General features: G+C 43.2%; 1 protein-coding gene across 1 annotated transcript in view; it reads right to left on the bottom strand.

Annotated features, from left to right (window-relative positions):
* zbtb16a (zinc finger and BTB domain containing 16a) overlaps positions 1 to 14,410 on the bottom strand; it is a 162,602-nt gene extending 148,192 nt beyond the window's left edge. The window contains exons 1-2 of the mRNA XM_030437911.1: positions 14,202 to 14,410; positions 9,552 to 10,878 (exon numbers count right to left, since the gene is read on the bottom strand). Coding sequence (XP_030293771.1) covers positions 9,552 to 10,789 — 1,238 coding nt within the window. The 5' untranslated portion in view covers positions 10,790 to 10,878; positions 14,202 to 14,410. The remainder of the gene's footprint in view (positions 1 to 9,551; positions 10,879 to 14,201) is intronic.
* Positions 14,411 to 17,489: the final 3,079 nt, after the last annotated feature.

Raw genomic sequence — 17,489 nt, 5'->3', positions numbered from 1 at the left:
TGTTTTTTGTGTTGAATGGTTTTTGTGAATAAATGATTATACAACAATACACAATTTTATACGCCCTCATACGACAATCTAATGCACTCCAATACAACTGGTCTGCCATTCAATTTACTTGTGTTGATGATATAGACTTATATTTGTATGTATATCTCGGTGTGTTTAATATTCTCTTCCATTCTCCAGGCTGCCACTGTTTTGGTCTCACATGCACCCAAAAAGTTCCACTGGTTGTATCAGTGCACCTAAAATTTAGCAGTTTATATTCTAAACAATTGAGATTGTTGCAATTTCTTGTTGCCTGTGATTTAAATGAAGAAAAACATGCATTTGCAGCCTTTCCCCTGCATTTACAACCATTCAACCAAATGTGTTAATATATTTAATTAAAATGTATTATTTGGTGCACCTAAATTATGTGCTGGTGCACCTCAATGAAAAAGGTTGGGTGCACCAGTGCAAGCAGTGTGAAATATCAGTCTGGAGCCCTGGTGCTGGTAAATTGAGGCCAAATAGAGGAAATGCCTCCAAATATTGTAAAGGTGTACCCAATAAAGTGACCACACAATTTTGGAATGCAATTTTGAAAGAATTGAAGTACCAGCTATTCTTTCAGAAGGAGCCTTTGCGTGAATTAAATTTCATACACAATTCAACAGTGGTGAAACAGCCCTTTAACGGAAACACACTGGCATGATTTTGTACACCTCTGAGGATTAATGCATTCATTCTCCGACTCACTCTGTTTTCAGACATTCTTGCTCTTCAAGCAGACAAATCTCCCTTCAATTGAATCAACCCCCACCTCGCATGCAGCCTGTGCGAGGGGGCCAGCCTATCCATCATCAGCTCTCTCCCTCTGGTAATCTCTCTGGGCGTCTTCGGTCAGCAAATACATAAATCAATTATGGTTTTAAGCTTTATGCCATGATTTACCCAACTGATCCCTCCTGGATTACAGCGGAGCTTAAAACGTGTCGGCCGGCGCTAAAGCTCCAAGTCGCCTTGACATTCATTGCACTCCTGCCACGACGCTCACCAAGCAGCATGTCAGATGCCACAAGTATAGATCTGAAGGCACTTCCAACGGGCTGACAGGCAGCTAGGCTGCTCTGTGACATGCAATGACGTTTATCTTTGGTCATAAAATTTGGATTTCTTTGTATCCTGACCCGTTGTACCCAGGGGTGCATGGTCTGAGCAGAGCGTGTTGACTAGCCTGTGAAGGAGTCATGTCTTCTAAATTATTAATCGTAACGCTTGTAGTGTGTGTTACTGTATAGTAAAACATGGCAGACATTTTGGGGGCTGCTCTTTCTTGCAACGGTGGGTGGTTGCATCCTCATATGCGTCAGCTAAACTTAGATCTGAAGTGACAAATTGCCAAGTTTGATGTGTGGCATGTTTCGGTGACAATGTGGTTACAATTTTACATGAGAAATTATTATTGTTTTCCTTACCATTTATTAAAACTTATATTTTGACTGATATGGCCTTTAATCTTTTGTAAGACCTGATGTAAGGCCTATGAACTGTACACTGTGCTCCTTTCATCAGGTTCAACTAAATCATAAATAAAATGATCAGTTCTCGTGTAAAACCACAACAGTCAATAACAAATTGAAAAATAATTAAATAGCTTTAACAAATAAGGTGCTGGTGGCCATTCTAGTTGCTGGGTAGCATTTTATAGGAAGACATGCATTGCCACTGAAATCTTCCACTCAGTTCTTCTGAATATGTCTTAACAAAAATGATTCAAATATTTATTTAAATAATGTCATACTATGACGTATGTTAGGAAAGGTATTTACATATTGAATAAATAGGTCAGTGTGTTCTCACAGCCATCAACTCTTGTGTTTTTATTCTAACAAAATCAAACAATTTGGTACCTAAGTAAATCTGATAATCCATTTTACAAGCACATCACTTAAAGTCTGTATCATGGTCACATAATAACCCCCATGTGAGGTTTTATTTTACATTAGAAGGGATTGAGAGACTTCACATTTTTCACTTAAAGATTGGTTGACATCCTTTATAACCCGGACTAAACAGCAGTATACTGACATATCATAAGTTATAAAGGCTGTCTAAATATCATATTTCAGTTACGTGCTGCTGAGACCTTCCCAGCTAGCTAGCGCTAACCAAGCGATCACCTGTTGAGCTAACATGCTTCCCTGGGTTCTGAAGAGGTAGATTAAGAGCCAACACGGCGATACTCTGGCCTCAGTTTCCTACCTGAGAGCTCCTTTGTGACAGGTGATGGGGGAGAGAATGGGGGGTAATTTTTATGACCAGCTTCTTAGCGTGCTGGTATCACTCCATTGGGGCCCCTTGCCAATCTCTGGCAAACCATTCAAGTGGCAACAAAGAGGCTAATTAGAAGCTCTCTCACTGGAAGCCCGCGGAGGGCTCTGGTTTGATACTTCCCAGGGAGGCTAGGGGGCCTCTGAGGTGGCGGTGGCAGCTTTTTTCACACACACACACACACACACACACACACACACACACACACACCTCAACACACACACACACCAACGCACACACACACAGGACATTTGTGAGCACACTTGGGTTGGCCCTTTGGCTCTAGCACATTTGCTCATTGTGGCCATCCTCCCTACGGTCTGCCAGAGCAATAGAATCAGAGAGGGGGAACCGACACATCTTCTTTCATGTGGCGGGGACCCGGAGAGGGGATGCTAATGGGATATCGATGGGATTAGAACCCTGAGCGTTCATGACCAGGAGAACAGAGGCAGGGCTCTATGAACTAGAACTAAAACCCACTCACCTTTAAGGCCAGATCATTCTAATTCTATTGACTTATTCTTTTTTAATGGGAAAGCCGACAATGATGCATGCGCCTTAATACAGTTTCAAAAAGTCTGCACAGAGAAGAAGGTCTTCTAAGTCCCATAAAGGAAATAAAAAAAAAAAAAACAACAACGGAAAACAAAGCTATTAAAGCATTCTCCCTGCTGAAATTCACCCACTGTGTATTTACAGAGAAACAGTGGCAAAACCTCTTCCCCTGCCAACACTCGCGGCCGCTTCTGGGAGCAGAGATACACATCAGGAAGTTAGGGCCGATAACACATTTGCATGTCACCTGATAACTGGCTGTAATTAGTACTCCCCTTGAGCCCCCCACCAACCCCCCACCCCACAACAAAACAAAACAAAAAAAACACACGCTCACATGGACACACACAAGGCCAACTTCCAGTACAGTATGTTATCCTTATCCCTCCCTCCAGACCACAAGGCCCCCACGGGGACAAAAGATAGGGGCCTCAGTGTGTTCGCTTCATAGCAGTCCCTGCCAGACCGCATCAGCAAAGGCCATGTCTGCCGAGCGCTGTTAGCCACACAGAGGCAGCTGGTCGCAGAGTCAAGCTGCTAACTTTTATTGCACAAGCAGATCTAATCAGCCTGCTGATTTGAGCGGCTCCCTCCATTGCCATAGCCACTGTCTCGATATTAGACTGCCCCCTTTTCTCTTGATGTTGCCCTTCTTTTTTTTTCTCTCCGCCCTCCCGTTCTAAAAAAGCATCTCAATTCCCTTCTAAAAAAAGCATCTTCCCCAGACGGAAGATGATGACTCGCCACCTGACGACACTGAGAGACAATAAAATGCTTGGATCTGTACTAAGGTTTGTGTTTGTGTGTGTGTGTGTGTGTGTGGGGGGGTGTGTGTGTGTAGTCCATTCCACATGATGTAGCCCCCTGTGTTAAGTCTTTAATCGATACATCTCCCTATCCTGACAGTGAGGACAGAGCCCAGATCTGAGATCAGAGCGATGGCGGTGTAAATCTTTACGGTTCAACCAGAGCCTTTTAAAGCCTGTCTATAATTGGGCCTCAGCCAGCAGCTGCCTCGGCTGCAGCTATCACCGTGGGCCCGGTCAAAGCGCCAGTTCCTCAGGGGCATAAACAAACACCGCACCTCCAATAAGGGCAAAAAAGCACCTGTGCGAGGATAAAAAGAGAGGCGATGTGGCAGCCAGACTTGAATAAGCCCCTCTGCTGTTGTCTGTGGTTGAGGTATTTCTTGGAGAGGTGTTTTCGTTGAGTGAGGCTTTTTGTGCTATTGGATTATTACACCAACATGTACTGTACCTCTGAGTGCAAGCCGGGGAGACTTAGCTCACTGAGTGATTTCAAATAGAGGGTAATCCACTGCCATGTAATGGATGCTTTGTTGCCGGGCTTCTTTCAGGAAGCAGGAAAATGCTTGCACAGTTTTAGAGGTTAGGATCATAAGCTTGAAGCTGCTTTCGTTTTAGTTCGGGTCATTTCATCTCAGACCAAAAGGTGATATACTACATTTGGAGAGCATGAAAATCAAGCACGCATCTGACTGCTGACTTGAAAACACACACACTGTTATTTATAATGTCGCCACACAGTGTGCACAGTTCTTTTTTTTCCTTTACAGAGAAATGCCTGATGAAGTTAGGCAGAGGAAACTACCTAAGAATCCTGATGTACTCAAAAATGTAACCTCATGCAGACAGCAGGGAGTAGTGGACAGCGGTGGACACGCACACGTATCTGCACATACTACATTAGATGTATGTAGAAGTGTTCCACAAGTGCACCCTAGAAATCAAAATGAGAGCTCTCAGCGACCAGATTTTTGATTTTCCGGCACATTTGCAGTCTGAGCAGTCATACACTTTGTAATAAAGTCACACAGACCCAGACGGAGAGGACAAATTTGCCTTAAAAGTGCTAGCCGTCTCTGTGCCTTCCATTTAACAAGACAGGGGTCAATGCAGTATATGACAACATCAAGGGTAAATTGAGAAAGAATAGAGCTAGGAAAGTTACTGCGAGCAGATCACAGGAGTTTCTATCGCCTGGCCTGTGTTGCTTCTGGTGATTGTTTCAAAGTCATGGCATCAGTGCTGTTTGATGATAGCAGCGGCGATGGGTGCAACAGTGCTTGTTCGACTGAAGCCCTAACAATGCGTTCAAACCACATCAAGAGCCCTACAGAAAAACTTGAGAAAGGTTGGTCCAGCTCCATTTATGACAGTTTCTATTATTAGTAACTCACAAAAACACACTGTGATTTTATGGCAGCGAAATTATTTGATTTTGACCAACACATCTTGGCAGTTAAATGGAGCCAGCTGCAGTCTGAGTATAACTCAGCAGGGAGGAGGAAGTGGAAAGCAGCTCAGCCGATTGTGAGTGGTTGACACATCTGTCAATCAAGCTAACCTGCAGTAAAACTCCACTTAACTTAAGCGTCACTTGGTATAGAGAGGAAGCTCAAAGAAACTGATGCTGCTTCCAAGAGATGAACCTGACTTTTTTTTCTTTTTTATTAAATCAAATCTTGTGCTAATCGAGATTTTCTGAATCAACATCTACCACCTACACAACTACCAATCACTGTAGCCATTTAAACCCATCTACTCAGCTGCTCTTGGTTTGAACGTATAGTAAAAACCGCAGCGGTTAATGGTTGATAGTGGCCAAAGCACACAAGTGTCGGTGCTCAGGGAAACATCTCGTATACCTTCCACTGGCCTCACCTCAACGTGCAGGGTATATGTGTGTGTGCATACATCGTTATCACCTGCAACAAACGCTATGGGACGCTATCTGCACTCAATCTGCTCTTGGTTTACTGAGGAGGAGTGCCAAGGGTTATCTGTCCCACTCTGATATGCACAGATAAGGGCCTTGGGCCCACTGTTTAAACACCTGGGGCCCGGGGTATTAGAGCGCCCTCCGCACCCCTTTGCCACAAAAGGAGAGGAAATGGAAGAGTGAGCGCTGGCTGCTGCTGCTGGGGGGAATGTGTGTAAAAAGTAATGAACACATGAGTGTGTGCGCGTGCGGGGGTTAATGCAGGACTGATTATTTCCACCACTCCCACTCCGTACCCCAATACTTCCATCAATTATAAAAATAACATGAGCAAAAACAGAGGAGAGGAAGGAATTCATTGACTTGTCTCATTTCATTCCCTCTTCAAAAAAAAAAAAAAAACCTCTCTGTATTATGAAAAGACAGAGTTAAAGCATCGATGGTTATCAGTAATGTTTAACGGCTATATGCTGGAAAAGCTCTCCTTTAAAATAGGCTCCTTTTTCACTTATGTGATGTACATTACAGCGAGGGTCAGTCATTTGCATGAGAATGGACGATTAAGTGAAAGAGATAAACCCAAGGCTAGTTCCCGTGAATTGGATGTTGTGTTTGGAATACCAAGCAGTGCTGGGTTTTTTCTTCTTTCCCCCCGCCACTGCAGAATTAGCCCCCTGCATCATGCATTTATTTTCCCAATAATCACTCAGGCCCTTTCTGTGTTGATTATTTTCTCAGTGCAAGGGTTACTAAAATATTGCTGTAATCCTGTCTCCCCGAAGCAGTAACAACACTCACGATGGGCTTCCTTGAGGAAATAAATCTAAGGCTTGTCAGTGGGGAGGTGGTGGGGTGAGCTGCTGGAGGAGTTGTGTGGTCAGACGGGGACTGCAGTCAACAGAACCTCTATGATAAAGTGTGGCTCTTCATTTAGCTTCCGATTTTAGAAGGTAACATCAAGATGGCACTTGAAATGTCTCTATTCTACTGTTAAAGAAAAATAAAACAATGAAATTCATTACTGATAATGGAACACAAATAAAGTGGTATAAAATTAGCAACATTTTTATTTAACTTATGTGATCAAAGAATACGTTATTTGTACTTATTTTAAAAACTGATCAGAAAATTAATGACCTTTTTTTTTTATCTATGTAAAATTTTGACATTTTCATACTCAGCCTTACTACACGTAGCAATCTGGAGTTGCAACTAATGGTTGTTTTGGTTATCAATTAATCTGCCCGTTATTTCCACAATTATTTGATACAATTTGAATCTAAAAAATGTAAAAATCCTCCAACTGACTGTGCATTTTTACTTTAAAATGATTACTTCATCAACACAATTGTAACAGCTTATTTTCATTCCATTGACTAAATTGATAAATCATCAAATCACTAAAGCTTAAGTAGCATATCATGTGCTTAGGCGTCTTATCAGCCTATATTTCTGTATCCCACAGGTCACTCTTCTCACACCACTTGCGGAGCCGCTACACAATGTATTGAGTCTGGGTGGGGTGTTCTTTATGATATAATCCAGGGCACAGAGGAACGAAAGGGAGCAGGGACTTAATTTATACAGGAAGTGGGTACTTTCTGAAGCATTCATTCTAACATAGAAGCGCACACACACAGACACCTCACACCAGCGACCTGTGCCACATCTGGAACGTATTACACTCATGTTTGTCTTGACCTGCCTGCACCACATGAACTCTGCCAACTTTTTTTATGTGTTTGTTGCAGAGGCAGCGGTGACCCTGAGCCAGTGGCTGTGAGGAAATGATGTGTAATTAGTCGGAGGGAACGCGACTCCGCTCATCTGAAATAAAACATCTTATATTCACATCAAAAGAAACAGGCAGCCTGACAGGCTGTACACAGGAAAAAAAAAAAAAAAAAAGCACAGACTTGATACGCTATCAAATGACCCACATTGGAATTTGTGAGGACACGAGAAGCGTCTGAATTATCAAGCATCTCAGGGTAGCACAGCAGACCTTTCATGTGCGGACGGGAAAGCAGACAGCAGATGATGCAATGTTTGATTTCTACACTTCAGGAGGCTGTCAGGACAGCGCGTACAATATTAAACAGTGTCGTGTCGGTGTATCAACCAGTCTAAATTAACCCATTAGTATGCTATGGGGCGAAGCGGGAAGATCAATGCATGAAACGGTTTGGAAATCTCCTTTGATACAAGATTTCCCAGCTTGAGCGAATTGATGAAATTCCTCTTGAAACACAGGCAACCATTTCACACGCCAGACTTTTCTCAAGATAGAGACTAGTGTAGTCTGTCCTTTAACGCAGTGATACCGCGTTAATGCATCCTACACAGACGCCATAGTGTACTTTAAAGCTGCTGTTAAAGGCTGCATAGGGAGAACCGATAATATTCAACTTAAAATTACATTTTTTCGGGTGCTGCGTTTTTTTTTTTTAAAAAGACACATAGTGTCAGTCCAAACAGAAATTCCCTTTTTATCCAGTGAATAATGACCACTCATCATGAAGGCCAGACAAATTTGTACACTTTAAGAAGCAACAGCCAACACTACAAAACTACAAAATAACTGACTGCACCAACCATATAAAACTGAGTAAAAACACAACAATGACATATTGTAAGGCTGAAAGCGAGGGCACTTCTCTTCGGGGCAAAAGACATTCTGGATCATTCCGTATTTTCTAAAGACAACACTAACACAGATTTATAAACCGGGAAGCTTGGACTGAATCAGTCCAGCTCTTAGCTGTGCATACCAAGATACTGGCCCGAGCAGGAGGGGATGGGTGATGGGGCTCAAATCCTCAAGTGAACTTTAGCCACTGTGCATTCCTATTGATTCAAGCAAACATTACAGGGTGAGAAGGTGGCCTTCAAGTAAGAAAACAGCCTCGGGTCACAAATTACAAAAACACTCCGACCATGCAAAATCCACAATGAAGTGATGCAATTACATTCCTTGAGTTACTTGTACTGACTGGGCAGATGCGGTTTTGACAGATGCAGAGACATACAGTGTATACAATGACATATAGTTTGACACCAAATGCACTTTTGAAAATGCCAAGTTTCGGTATTTTGGGTTGAGATTCCTGGCCTATGGTTTTATTTCTCTACACTGATTGAAATAGCTCTGCTCTGCTTGTTTACTGCCACTCGCCTGTCCGAGAACTACCTCCCTGTCTCAGAGCCCAGGTTCAGCACTCATTTCCTGAGCTGACCGTCTACTCCAATTATCAAGCTAATAAGGGCCCCCCTTGTGCAGTTATTGGAAAGGGGAGGTGAGTCGGGTCCAGGACGGGGGAGGTACCACTTTGGTAAGTGTGTGTGATAGCTGCCGCCCACATCTTGTAAGATGTGGCTAATAGTCTTGGACAATGTTACGACAGCACTGCTCCGGCAGTCACCTGGGCAGGCTTGGCAGTAAGTGAAGGAGTGAATCTCTCTGCCCAAGTCACACAGAACTAAGGTTTGTGTCTGTCAAACAGCAGCGCTTACTCATATATTACAGATATGTGAATGGGTTGGAGTTTATAAACACCAACACACAAAATGGTTGTCATAAGCTGAAGAAGCCTGAAGAAAAGAAAAACAACCAGTGTCCTCTATTCTCCATTAACTGAGCCTTAAAAAAGATGACCTGTGTAGTATTTCTTAGCTAAAAACAAGTGGCTTACAGCGCGGAAAGCCTTTTAATTGAGTCCCTATTACCCAAAGCAATAATGAATGTATTATTCGTAAGGTGTTCCCGAGGACAAGTGACTTAAGATTGTCACTTTCTAGAGCACGCAGTACTTAAGTTATCTGGCAGAAATCCTTAAAAAGGCGAGTCATTGTGCTGAACGGTTGAAAGGGACCAAAAATTTCAGTGTCAAAACAATTAGCAAAAAAGCTACTCAAAAGAAAACTTGGCTTACCTGTGTTGCTCCACAGCTTCGTTATCTGGTAGTTCTGCACTGCAAACATTGCAGCGTTCGTGCTGGTTCCTGCCGTCTGGTTTCATACCCGCTGCCAGCTCCCCGAGCTTGCTGAAGAATTCTCTCTGGATGAAGCTCTGAGGCAGGAGTCCCCCGTAGGCACTGAAGTCCATAGACATAGCCAGGGCTGGGGACATGGGGAGAGCGGAGGCCATGGATGCCGGCATTGACATGATAGCATCTGATTTATGATTGATAGGTAGGGAGTACAGCGAGGCCAGATGTTTCTCTGTCATTCCCGCCATTGCTTCCAACCCCATCTGGCTGACTTCAGCTTGAGGGTCCCCCATGCCTTCATCACGGACGTAATGCAGCTCACGGGCACTGGTGATTACGCTGCTCCTGGTTGGTGTTCCTGGACCGTCTCGGTTCCTGTCCTCCCCGCTTCGCTCTCCATTGCTGGAGGCACTGGACTCCATGTTCAGGGGGCTGTCATGGCCGTTTCCGCCCATGTCGACTTGCATCATTTCAGTCTTGATCTCAGTCATCAGGTGGTGGGAGTTGCCGTGGACAAGTTGTTCAGCCCCAAAGCCCTGCTGGAGCAGAGACTGACCGATGCTCATCAGGCTGTCCACAGCAGCTTTGGTGGGACTCAAGGTGGAGACGCCGAAGGAGGTGGAGACCGAGGGACTCTGGTCCACCATGCCAGGCATGATGGAGTCATGATGGGTACCTGACAAATAGGGACTCTCCATGGAATGCTTTTTGGAGTTCTTGGCTCCATTGTGGCCTTTACGCTCGTCATCGTCTTCTGTGTTCCCATCATTAGCATTGACCTCTGCATCGTTCTCATCTGAGGACTGGATGGTTTCCAGGATCTTGAGGCATTGCTCTTCCAAGTATTCAATCTCCAGGATCTCTGCTGCATACAGAAGGTCATCTAAGTCCTCCACCTTGGCCTGGAGTGTGGCAGTGTAAGCATACTCCAAAATCTGCTGAAAAGTCTTTGGTGAAAGAAAGTCCAGGGTGTAATGCTGGCTGCTGCGGTGGAAGAGAATCTCAAACATTTTGCTTGTGCAGGCTAGCACAGTCCGGTGTGCGTGGAACTCCTGGCTGTCTACCATGATGACCACGTCACACAGAGTCCCGGCCAGACGCATCTGGTTGGCCTTCTGCAGCAGGGCAGTGGGGTGGTTGGGGTTCTGGAGCTGGATCATACCCATTTTAGTTAAATCCATTTTGTCGATGCAATCCGCGAGGCCGACTCATGAGGCTTGCCTTCCCCGCTCAGCAGTGTTTTTAGCTATCTTTGTAAACAAGATGAAACCTGGATGGGGAGACAAGGTGGGGGGGAAAAAAAAAAAAGGATCAATTTTGGTCAAATCTGACACAACGGGAGAAAAGTGCAGAAAGGATACACTCGTCACAAGTACGACAAATCAAAATCGTATCTTTTTTCCTAAATTGTAATAAATGAATGTCCTTTTCTAATGAGTTACATACAAATCAAATCCCAAATTGTCAAGTTTCACATAAAGTATAACATACTTTTCATTAACTACATTTCGAAATGAAAATGTAACACATTTCATAACAAACGTATCAAAAGTATACCGCTGCTTATTTTCTAAATGCCAAGTGTGAAGTCAGTGCGGCTTCAAATTGCAAATATCCTGCAGGGATGGTAAACACTCTGTGCAGAGGCATTGTTCTTAAACTCAGCGGAGAGTATTGACTGTAGATTTCTGAGGGGAGACAATTTGTGAGCCGTCCAACAGGCTCACCCTGCATACCAATCAGTCCAACATATGTTCTGTTAAAAAGATGTCTTCATTTGGCTATCTGACGGGGACGTACGCACAGCTAAACAAGTGTGAATTGTGGGTTTTCACTGCTGCTCGCCTCACAAAGACCGTCAGCAGCCTTTCTGAAATTAAATAGCATCTTACTCAGTATTCCCATCACAGACGGGAGCAGAGAGCAGCGGCCAGAAATGGATGGAAAGGAAAGCAGGAACGAGACGAAAGCACACAACGCTGCAGCACCACAACACCCTGCTCTGCTCTTAGTCACTATTGTCGAACATCCAAAATGAATGATTGTCTCTGTGTCGGCTGTTAACTCGATTATCCAACCTAACAGGGCAACATGTTGCTCCACCTCATATCCACACTGTGACCTGTACTAAAATAATGGAGAGGGTTGAATTAAATAGTCTCATCACTGAAAGCATGACCCATCTCTGTGAGTCCTTTCGACAATATTATTCAAGTAATTGTGATTCACGCTGAAAAAATGCTCCCTTCATTGTTGCAAATAATAAAACAGTCTTGCCTCTACATATGCTGGCAGTGAATGAATGAACGAAAGACTGCACGCTAAGTGCCTCCATTGATCCGCATCCTTGATGAGCTCATTGACGTCCAATTTTTATTCACTCAGTCTATTCAATCGTCGAGGTTTATTGCAAACAAATTCTGTTCCTTTTCCCACTTAGAAAAAAATTCATCTTTTCACATATCAAAAACTTGGACATTTTCATTTACAGAATCGTCTATTTCAGTTTGAAGGAGCTCGATATCAATAAAGCAAACATAAGGAATGAAAAGAGAAGTTTTTGAGCACTTCTTTTTCCCTTCCTCCCTGCCTGAGAACAGTATACACACACACACACACACACACACACACACACACACACACACACACACACACACACACACACTCAGAGACACAGAGATAAAGAAGGAAACATCACCAGCCCTACAGTTATCCTTTAAAAAAGGATATCCATCAATACCTCCCAGATATGTAAGGTCAATTCAATATCCTACTATCACACAAGCCTTAATCACAATACGCAGGAGTTTAAATGGTGCTGGCAGCTATTGTTTGCTGTGAGGATGATGGGGAAATAAATAGTCTTGCCCGCTTTTGGGACACTGGACTGTTTTTTGTTTTTTTTTCTCCTCGGCACACTGATAAAATCGATATAGCGGGGTCGGTAATGATGAAACCACAGGTCCTCAGCCTCTCAGTCAGCAAAGGTCATGCCTAAAACCCGACATTATCTTTATTACAGGTGTGCCAATAGCTGGGATTTATGGCCCCGTGTACGATCAATGTGTGATGCGCTCCGGCAAGCTGCGGGACACAATGTAAAGTTACTGTTCGGGGACTTTATCAGCTCTCTATTTATATATATATATAGAGAGAGAGGGAAGGAAAAAAAAAAAAAAAAAAAAAAGGACAGAGCTCCGCGCGTCTAGACAGCTTTAATATTGGCCAGCTGCACCAGACAAATTATACAGAGCGCTATGCATTATGCAAAACATCACGCACTACATTAAGTACATTAAGCCAGGGGAGGTTTTCCTCTCTGGACGGCACAGTAGACCGCTGACAATAACCACATTAGGGCCGACTTCACAGAAAAAAAAAAGGCAGCATAATCAATCTGATCACGAGTTGTCTGCCATAGCGCGCCTTGGCGACCCAGCCACAACAAGAATAAACAGCGTTCAATATTCCAGACCATGAGCCACACTGACAGACACAAATGTAGGGGGGGTGGGTGGTACAGCGTTTCTAAAAAGGGGGGAAGACGATCAGGAAACACTGAGCTGAAAAATTAAAAAAAAAAAAAAAAAAAGTATACACGAGACGGACAGCTGCCAGAATCTCTCGCCGATTCAAGCCAGCTCTCCCCTGGTCGACGCACAGGTGGACTTTTGTTTTGAGGCAGGTTTAAACGCTCAAACACCGCCTCCGTGCAGTTCACGGGAAGGAAGCATGATAGATAGACAGAGAGGACGGTGCCTAAAGGATAGAGAGGAACAAGAGTGAAAGCGGGAAGAGAGAGAGAGAGAGATCAGACAGTCTCGATAACAAATCAATTTGCCGTTGCATCTGTTCCCCACCTCGCAGCGTGCCACGCGTGCTTCTGCAAGCCGATTTATTGGTAACCAATCAAACACGTAGCCGCCTGTCAATCAATTAGTCTGACTGTACGGTGACTGGATTTCTGGGGCTTGTTTTTGAGATTAAAGACCAGTGTCCCCGGTCCTCATCGTGATGACATCACGGCTAAATGAGCCACACTGGTGCGTCTGGAGACACAAGGACGGGCAAGAGTGTCGCTGTCTAAAAATTGCGCAATTTCCATCAAAAACGGGCAAACGCGATCTCTCCAGTAAAGTCACATGGAGCGGGGCGTCATATGTTGTCTGGCTCCCGGTGAAACGGCCAGACCTCACGTCCTCTGGCTGCGATCTCCAGCATACTAAACCAGACCGAGAGAGAGAGGGAGAGGGGGGGTGGGGGTTACGTCAACCTTAACATCTCTACAATAGACTGCCGTGCGTTAATGCAAACTTCAACACCTTGCAGCGCAATCAGGTAAACACTTGTTTTCATCCAGCGCTCCCGGTGCGCGGATCCAACTTGCGTGCCAAAGTCGCGTTTACGGTTTAACTTCAGCATGAGGTTGAACGGGGACAGGCAGGAACGACCCCCAGCGCTATAAACGCATCAAAACATCCACATGGTGAATGAAAGTACACAGAGAAAACAGTGGTAGACGCATGCAGAGTAGCGGGTCTGGCACTTGTCGCCGGGAAATTGCAGTTGCGTTTAGCCCGGATTGGTACTCACCTAAGTTGCACGTTTTGATTCCGTATAGTGTAGGGGGAGTGGGGCTACAGCATAGTAAGGCAGTTCGCAGTACCCGCTCTCTCAACACGCACTAACTCCTTTCTTCTCTCGCCTTAGCAAATCAACACGGCGCTGACGTCAACGCAGCCAGTCAGCCAGACGAGCAGCAGGCAGGCGGGCAGCCGGCGCTGCGCTCCAGCCCATACAAACACTAAGAAAGTGAGACACCTAGGGGGCTGTCTCATGTCAAACGGCTGTGTTACAGTATGGCAGTGAAAGGTGAGCGACACTGCCCTCCCTCCAGCTGTTTGCATGCACATGCAGCCCACAGATGAGCGCAAACTCCAGGCCAAGAGTTTAATGGTTTGGCGCCCCCGTAGGAAAAGTGAAACTCGAAATACTCCAGAAGACTCTCCCTGCATCTATCATCTACTCTCAGTGCACTCAGTGAAGCTTATACTCGTTGTTTAGGTGGCAGCAGAGCAGCACAGGTGAAGGCAAAGGTTAGCTGAGGAAAGGCAAAGGTTGTTAACAATTCCTCCGTAGGATTCATTCAAAAAGTGCTTTTTTTAAATGTTATTTATCATATTTTAAATAATTAACTCCATATAAAAAAAAACTTTATCAGAGCATTGGTGCTGTAACATACAATGATGCACTGCACTTACCGTTCATAGCAAGATGCTGATTCACAAAAAATTAAAAGTAGAAAAAAAAACTAAAAGGAAAATAAAAATACAACATTTACAAATACAATTAAACTATAATTACAGCACATGTATACAAATACAGCAGTATATAAAGGTACAGATATGTCTGTGCAGGTGTATCAGGGGTGTGGACTGTACTGTTCCTCTGCCAGCCATGAGTTGACACCCCTGTTAAAAACGTTACAGCTGCCTTGCGTTTCATTGATTGAGGCGAGTCAAAACAAGTAGAAAGATGCAACAAGTCGCCACATCTCAACCGGCTCCCCGCGACGCTGAAAGTGTTCACGTTCATTTTCAAACTTGGAGCAGCTGAGCGGAGTGTGACATCTGTTTTCTTTTGTTGTACTGTTGTGCTTTATAAGTGCCTTTGTTCTACTCATTTCTTTATTGTATTTGAATAAAGATTGTCATTCCAAATGCAAACTACTACTCCTACTACTATTTTATTTAGAGACATGCTGATAGCGTGTTTAATAAATGCAAAAAACTAGGTAAAGAACAGATTATATAAAGTGTTCTAGTAAATCAGCAGGGTATTTTATTATTCTTTGCTTAATTGCTCAATGTTTAAAGTCCCCTCCAGTCAAAACCGTTTTTTTTTTCTTTCCCTTCCTATGTTGAGTTTTGTGCGTGTCACAGTGTAGTATGATGTATGAGCAGTTTGACATATTGAGGCTGTTTTCAGATTTTTCTTTGTAAAAAATGGAAAAGTTTCTTTGTGCTCGGTGAAAATCTGATTTTACAACGCGGGCATGGCATGATTTGTAACATCATAAATAGTTTGGAAGCCAGTCCTGGTCCAATGTTCAGCATGCACAAGTGTGATGTGGAAACTTCAGTCTCCAGTGCACACACACTGACAATGGTCTACACAGTGAAGAAGGAGACATCTGGTGTCCGGCAGTTAAAATGAGGAAATTAAAAATATTTGCATATTTATATATTCTGAAGTTACTGACGGAATAGGTGCCACTTTAAGGGTGCATCATGTAGTTTTGGGGATGAAATTTTAGGAGAAAAATCTATTGTATCAACACAATTTCATACTGTTTTAATTTGTTTATATTAGCTGAAATCTTATAAGAAGCCACCTTAGCGTATTCTTCTCTGAGGACAGCTTGTTTATTAGTTACGGCAATATATGAAATCACTATTTCTGAATTTGTATTAGTATTGTATGAATATTGTAAATATGAACTAAACAACACAGTGCACCTTGAAGGGTTTTAATGTGGTAATTCTACTTTTGTCTGCCATGCGAGAGACAGATTGGAGAATCTGTTTGTATGCCTAGCTGCGTTGACGGGGGATCTTTAAGTTGAACAGGCCGAAGAGTCATCATCTTTCAGTGGTGAACCTGGCATGTATGATCCACGGCAAGACATAACAGAACAGATACCTTACCTTATACATTTTTTAACTCATGACACTCATGACAATGTAGACACGGGTCAGCGCTTGTTTTTCGAAATGACTGAGTCTTTGCAGTGCCAGCTAATGGTGTGGGAGCATCAGTCAACACTGTCGTGGCAACGCGGTAAAATTCAGTGTATTAACACCTAACATAGTTTAAGATAAAAGAAGAAACAAACACCAAGCAAATCTAAAACTTTGCCTTTCGTTGAGTCTTTAAATTAAATTCTCTAAACAAAGTTTAAAAAAAAAGTCAAATAATCAAGCAGGGGATTGGAAGAATTTTCTCAAGTCTTCTTGCAGGCTTGTTTTGTTTGAAGATACCGACACTTATTTGATGAAAAACCAGGAAACAAAAGAAACTGAACTATGAACAAGTGGCACTTCTTTCCTTGCTTCACAAAAAATGATACGTCCTTAGTGATCAATATAGTGAACGTCTCTCAGCCGGATGTTTTTTCCAGTGCATTAACAGCCCTTAATTGTTTCTCAGTGTAGCTTTATTTTTCCCTTTTGCTTTTATATGTTGACCAATAACCAGGGGTGCAGTGGATGGTACACCTCATTATCGTTTGGCCTGAAGTAACCTCTTTGAGTCTTTTATAGTAAAAGCATAAAAGCATAGAGCTTTCAGAATGATGTTTTTAGACTTAATTGTGATCACTGACTAGATTCTATTCTTTAACAATTGATTAATTTTACTATGCTTTTACCCTTTAAGTGCTCTTTCGAAGCTCTTACTTTTAGTTTCCTGAAGTCACAACTACAAATTGTCCAACGTCTAAGTGCTCAATTTTTTTTTTTTTTTTTGTCTGTTCATTTAAAAGTCATGGCTGAAGCAGGAGGAGAGGAGCAGAGCATGAGCACAATGTGTATATCACTTCGTATGGTTGTTGTTTGTTTCTGTTGTCCAGATGCTATTGGTTTTTGCTGATACCCAAACCCTTATCTAATGCCACCAGCAGGGCAAAGTTTTCAATATATTTGGTGAAGTATCTCGGCATCTTGTTGGTCCCTTGACTTTATGTATAGTGCCACCAGCAGGTTGACATTTTCCCTTTTGAGTTTTGAATGAGCCTTGTTCTAAAAACATTTTCTGCCAGCACTCTCACATAAATCTTACAGTTTGCAGGTTAGATAAGATGAAACACATACATCAGTGCGG

Source organism: Sparus aurata, chromosome 13 (genome assembly GCF_900880675.1).
Source record: "Sparus aurata chromosome 13, fSpaAur1.1, whole genome shotgun sequence".
In the NCBI taxonomy this organism is placed as follows: domain Eukaryota; kingdom Metazoa; phylum Chordata; class Actinopteri; order Spariformes; family Sparidae; genus Sparus; species Sparus aurata.
This window is presented reverse-complemented; position numbering and strand designations above follow the sequence as displayed.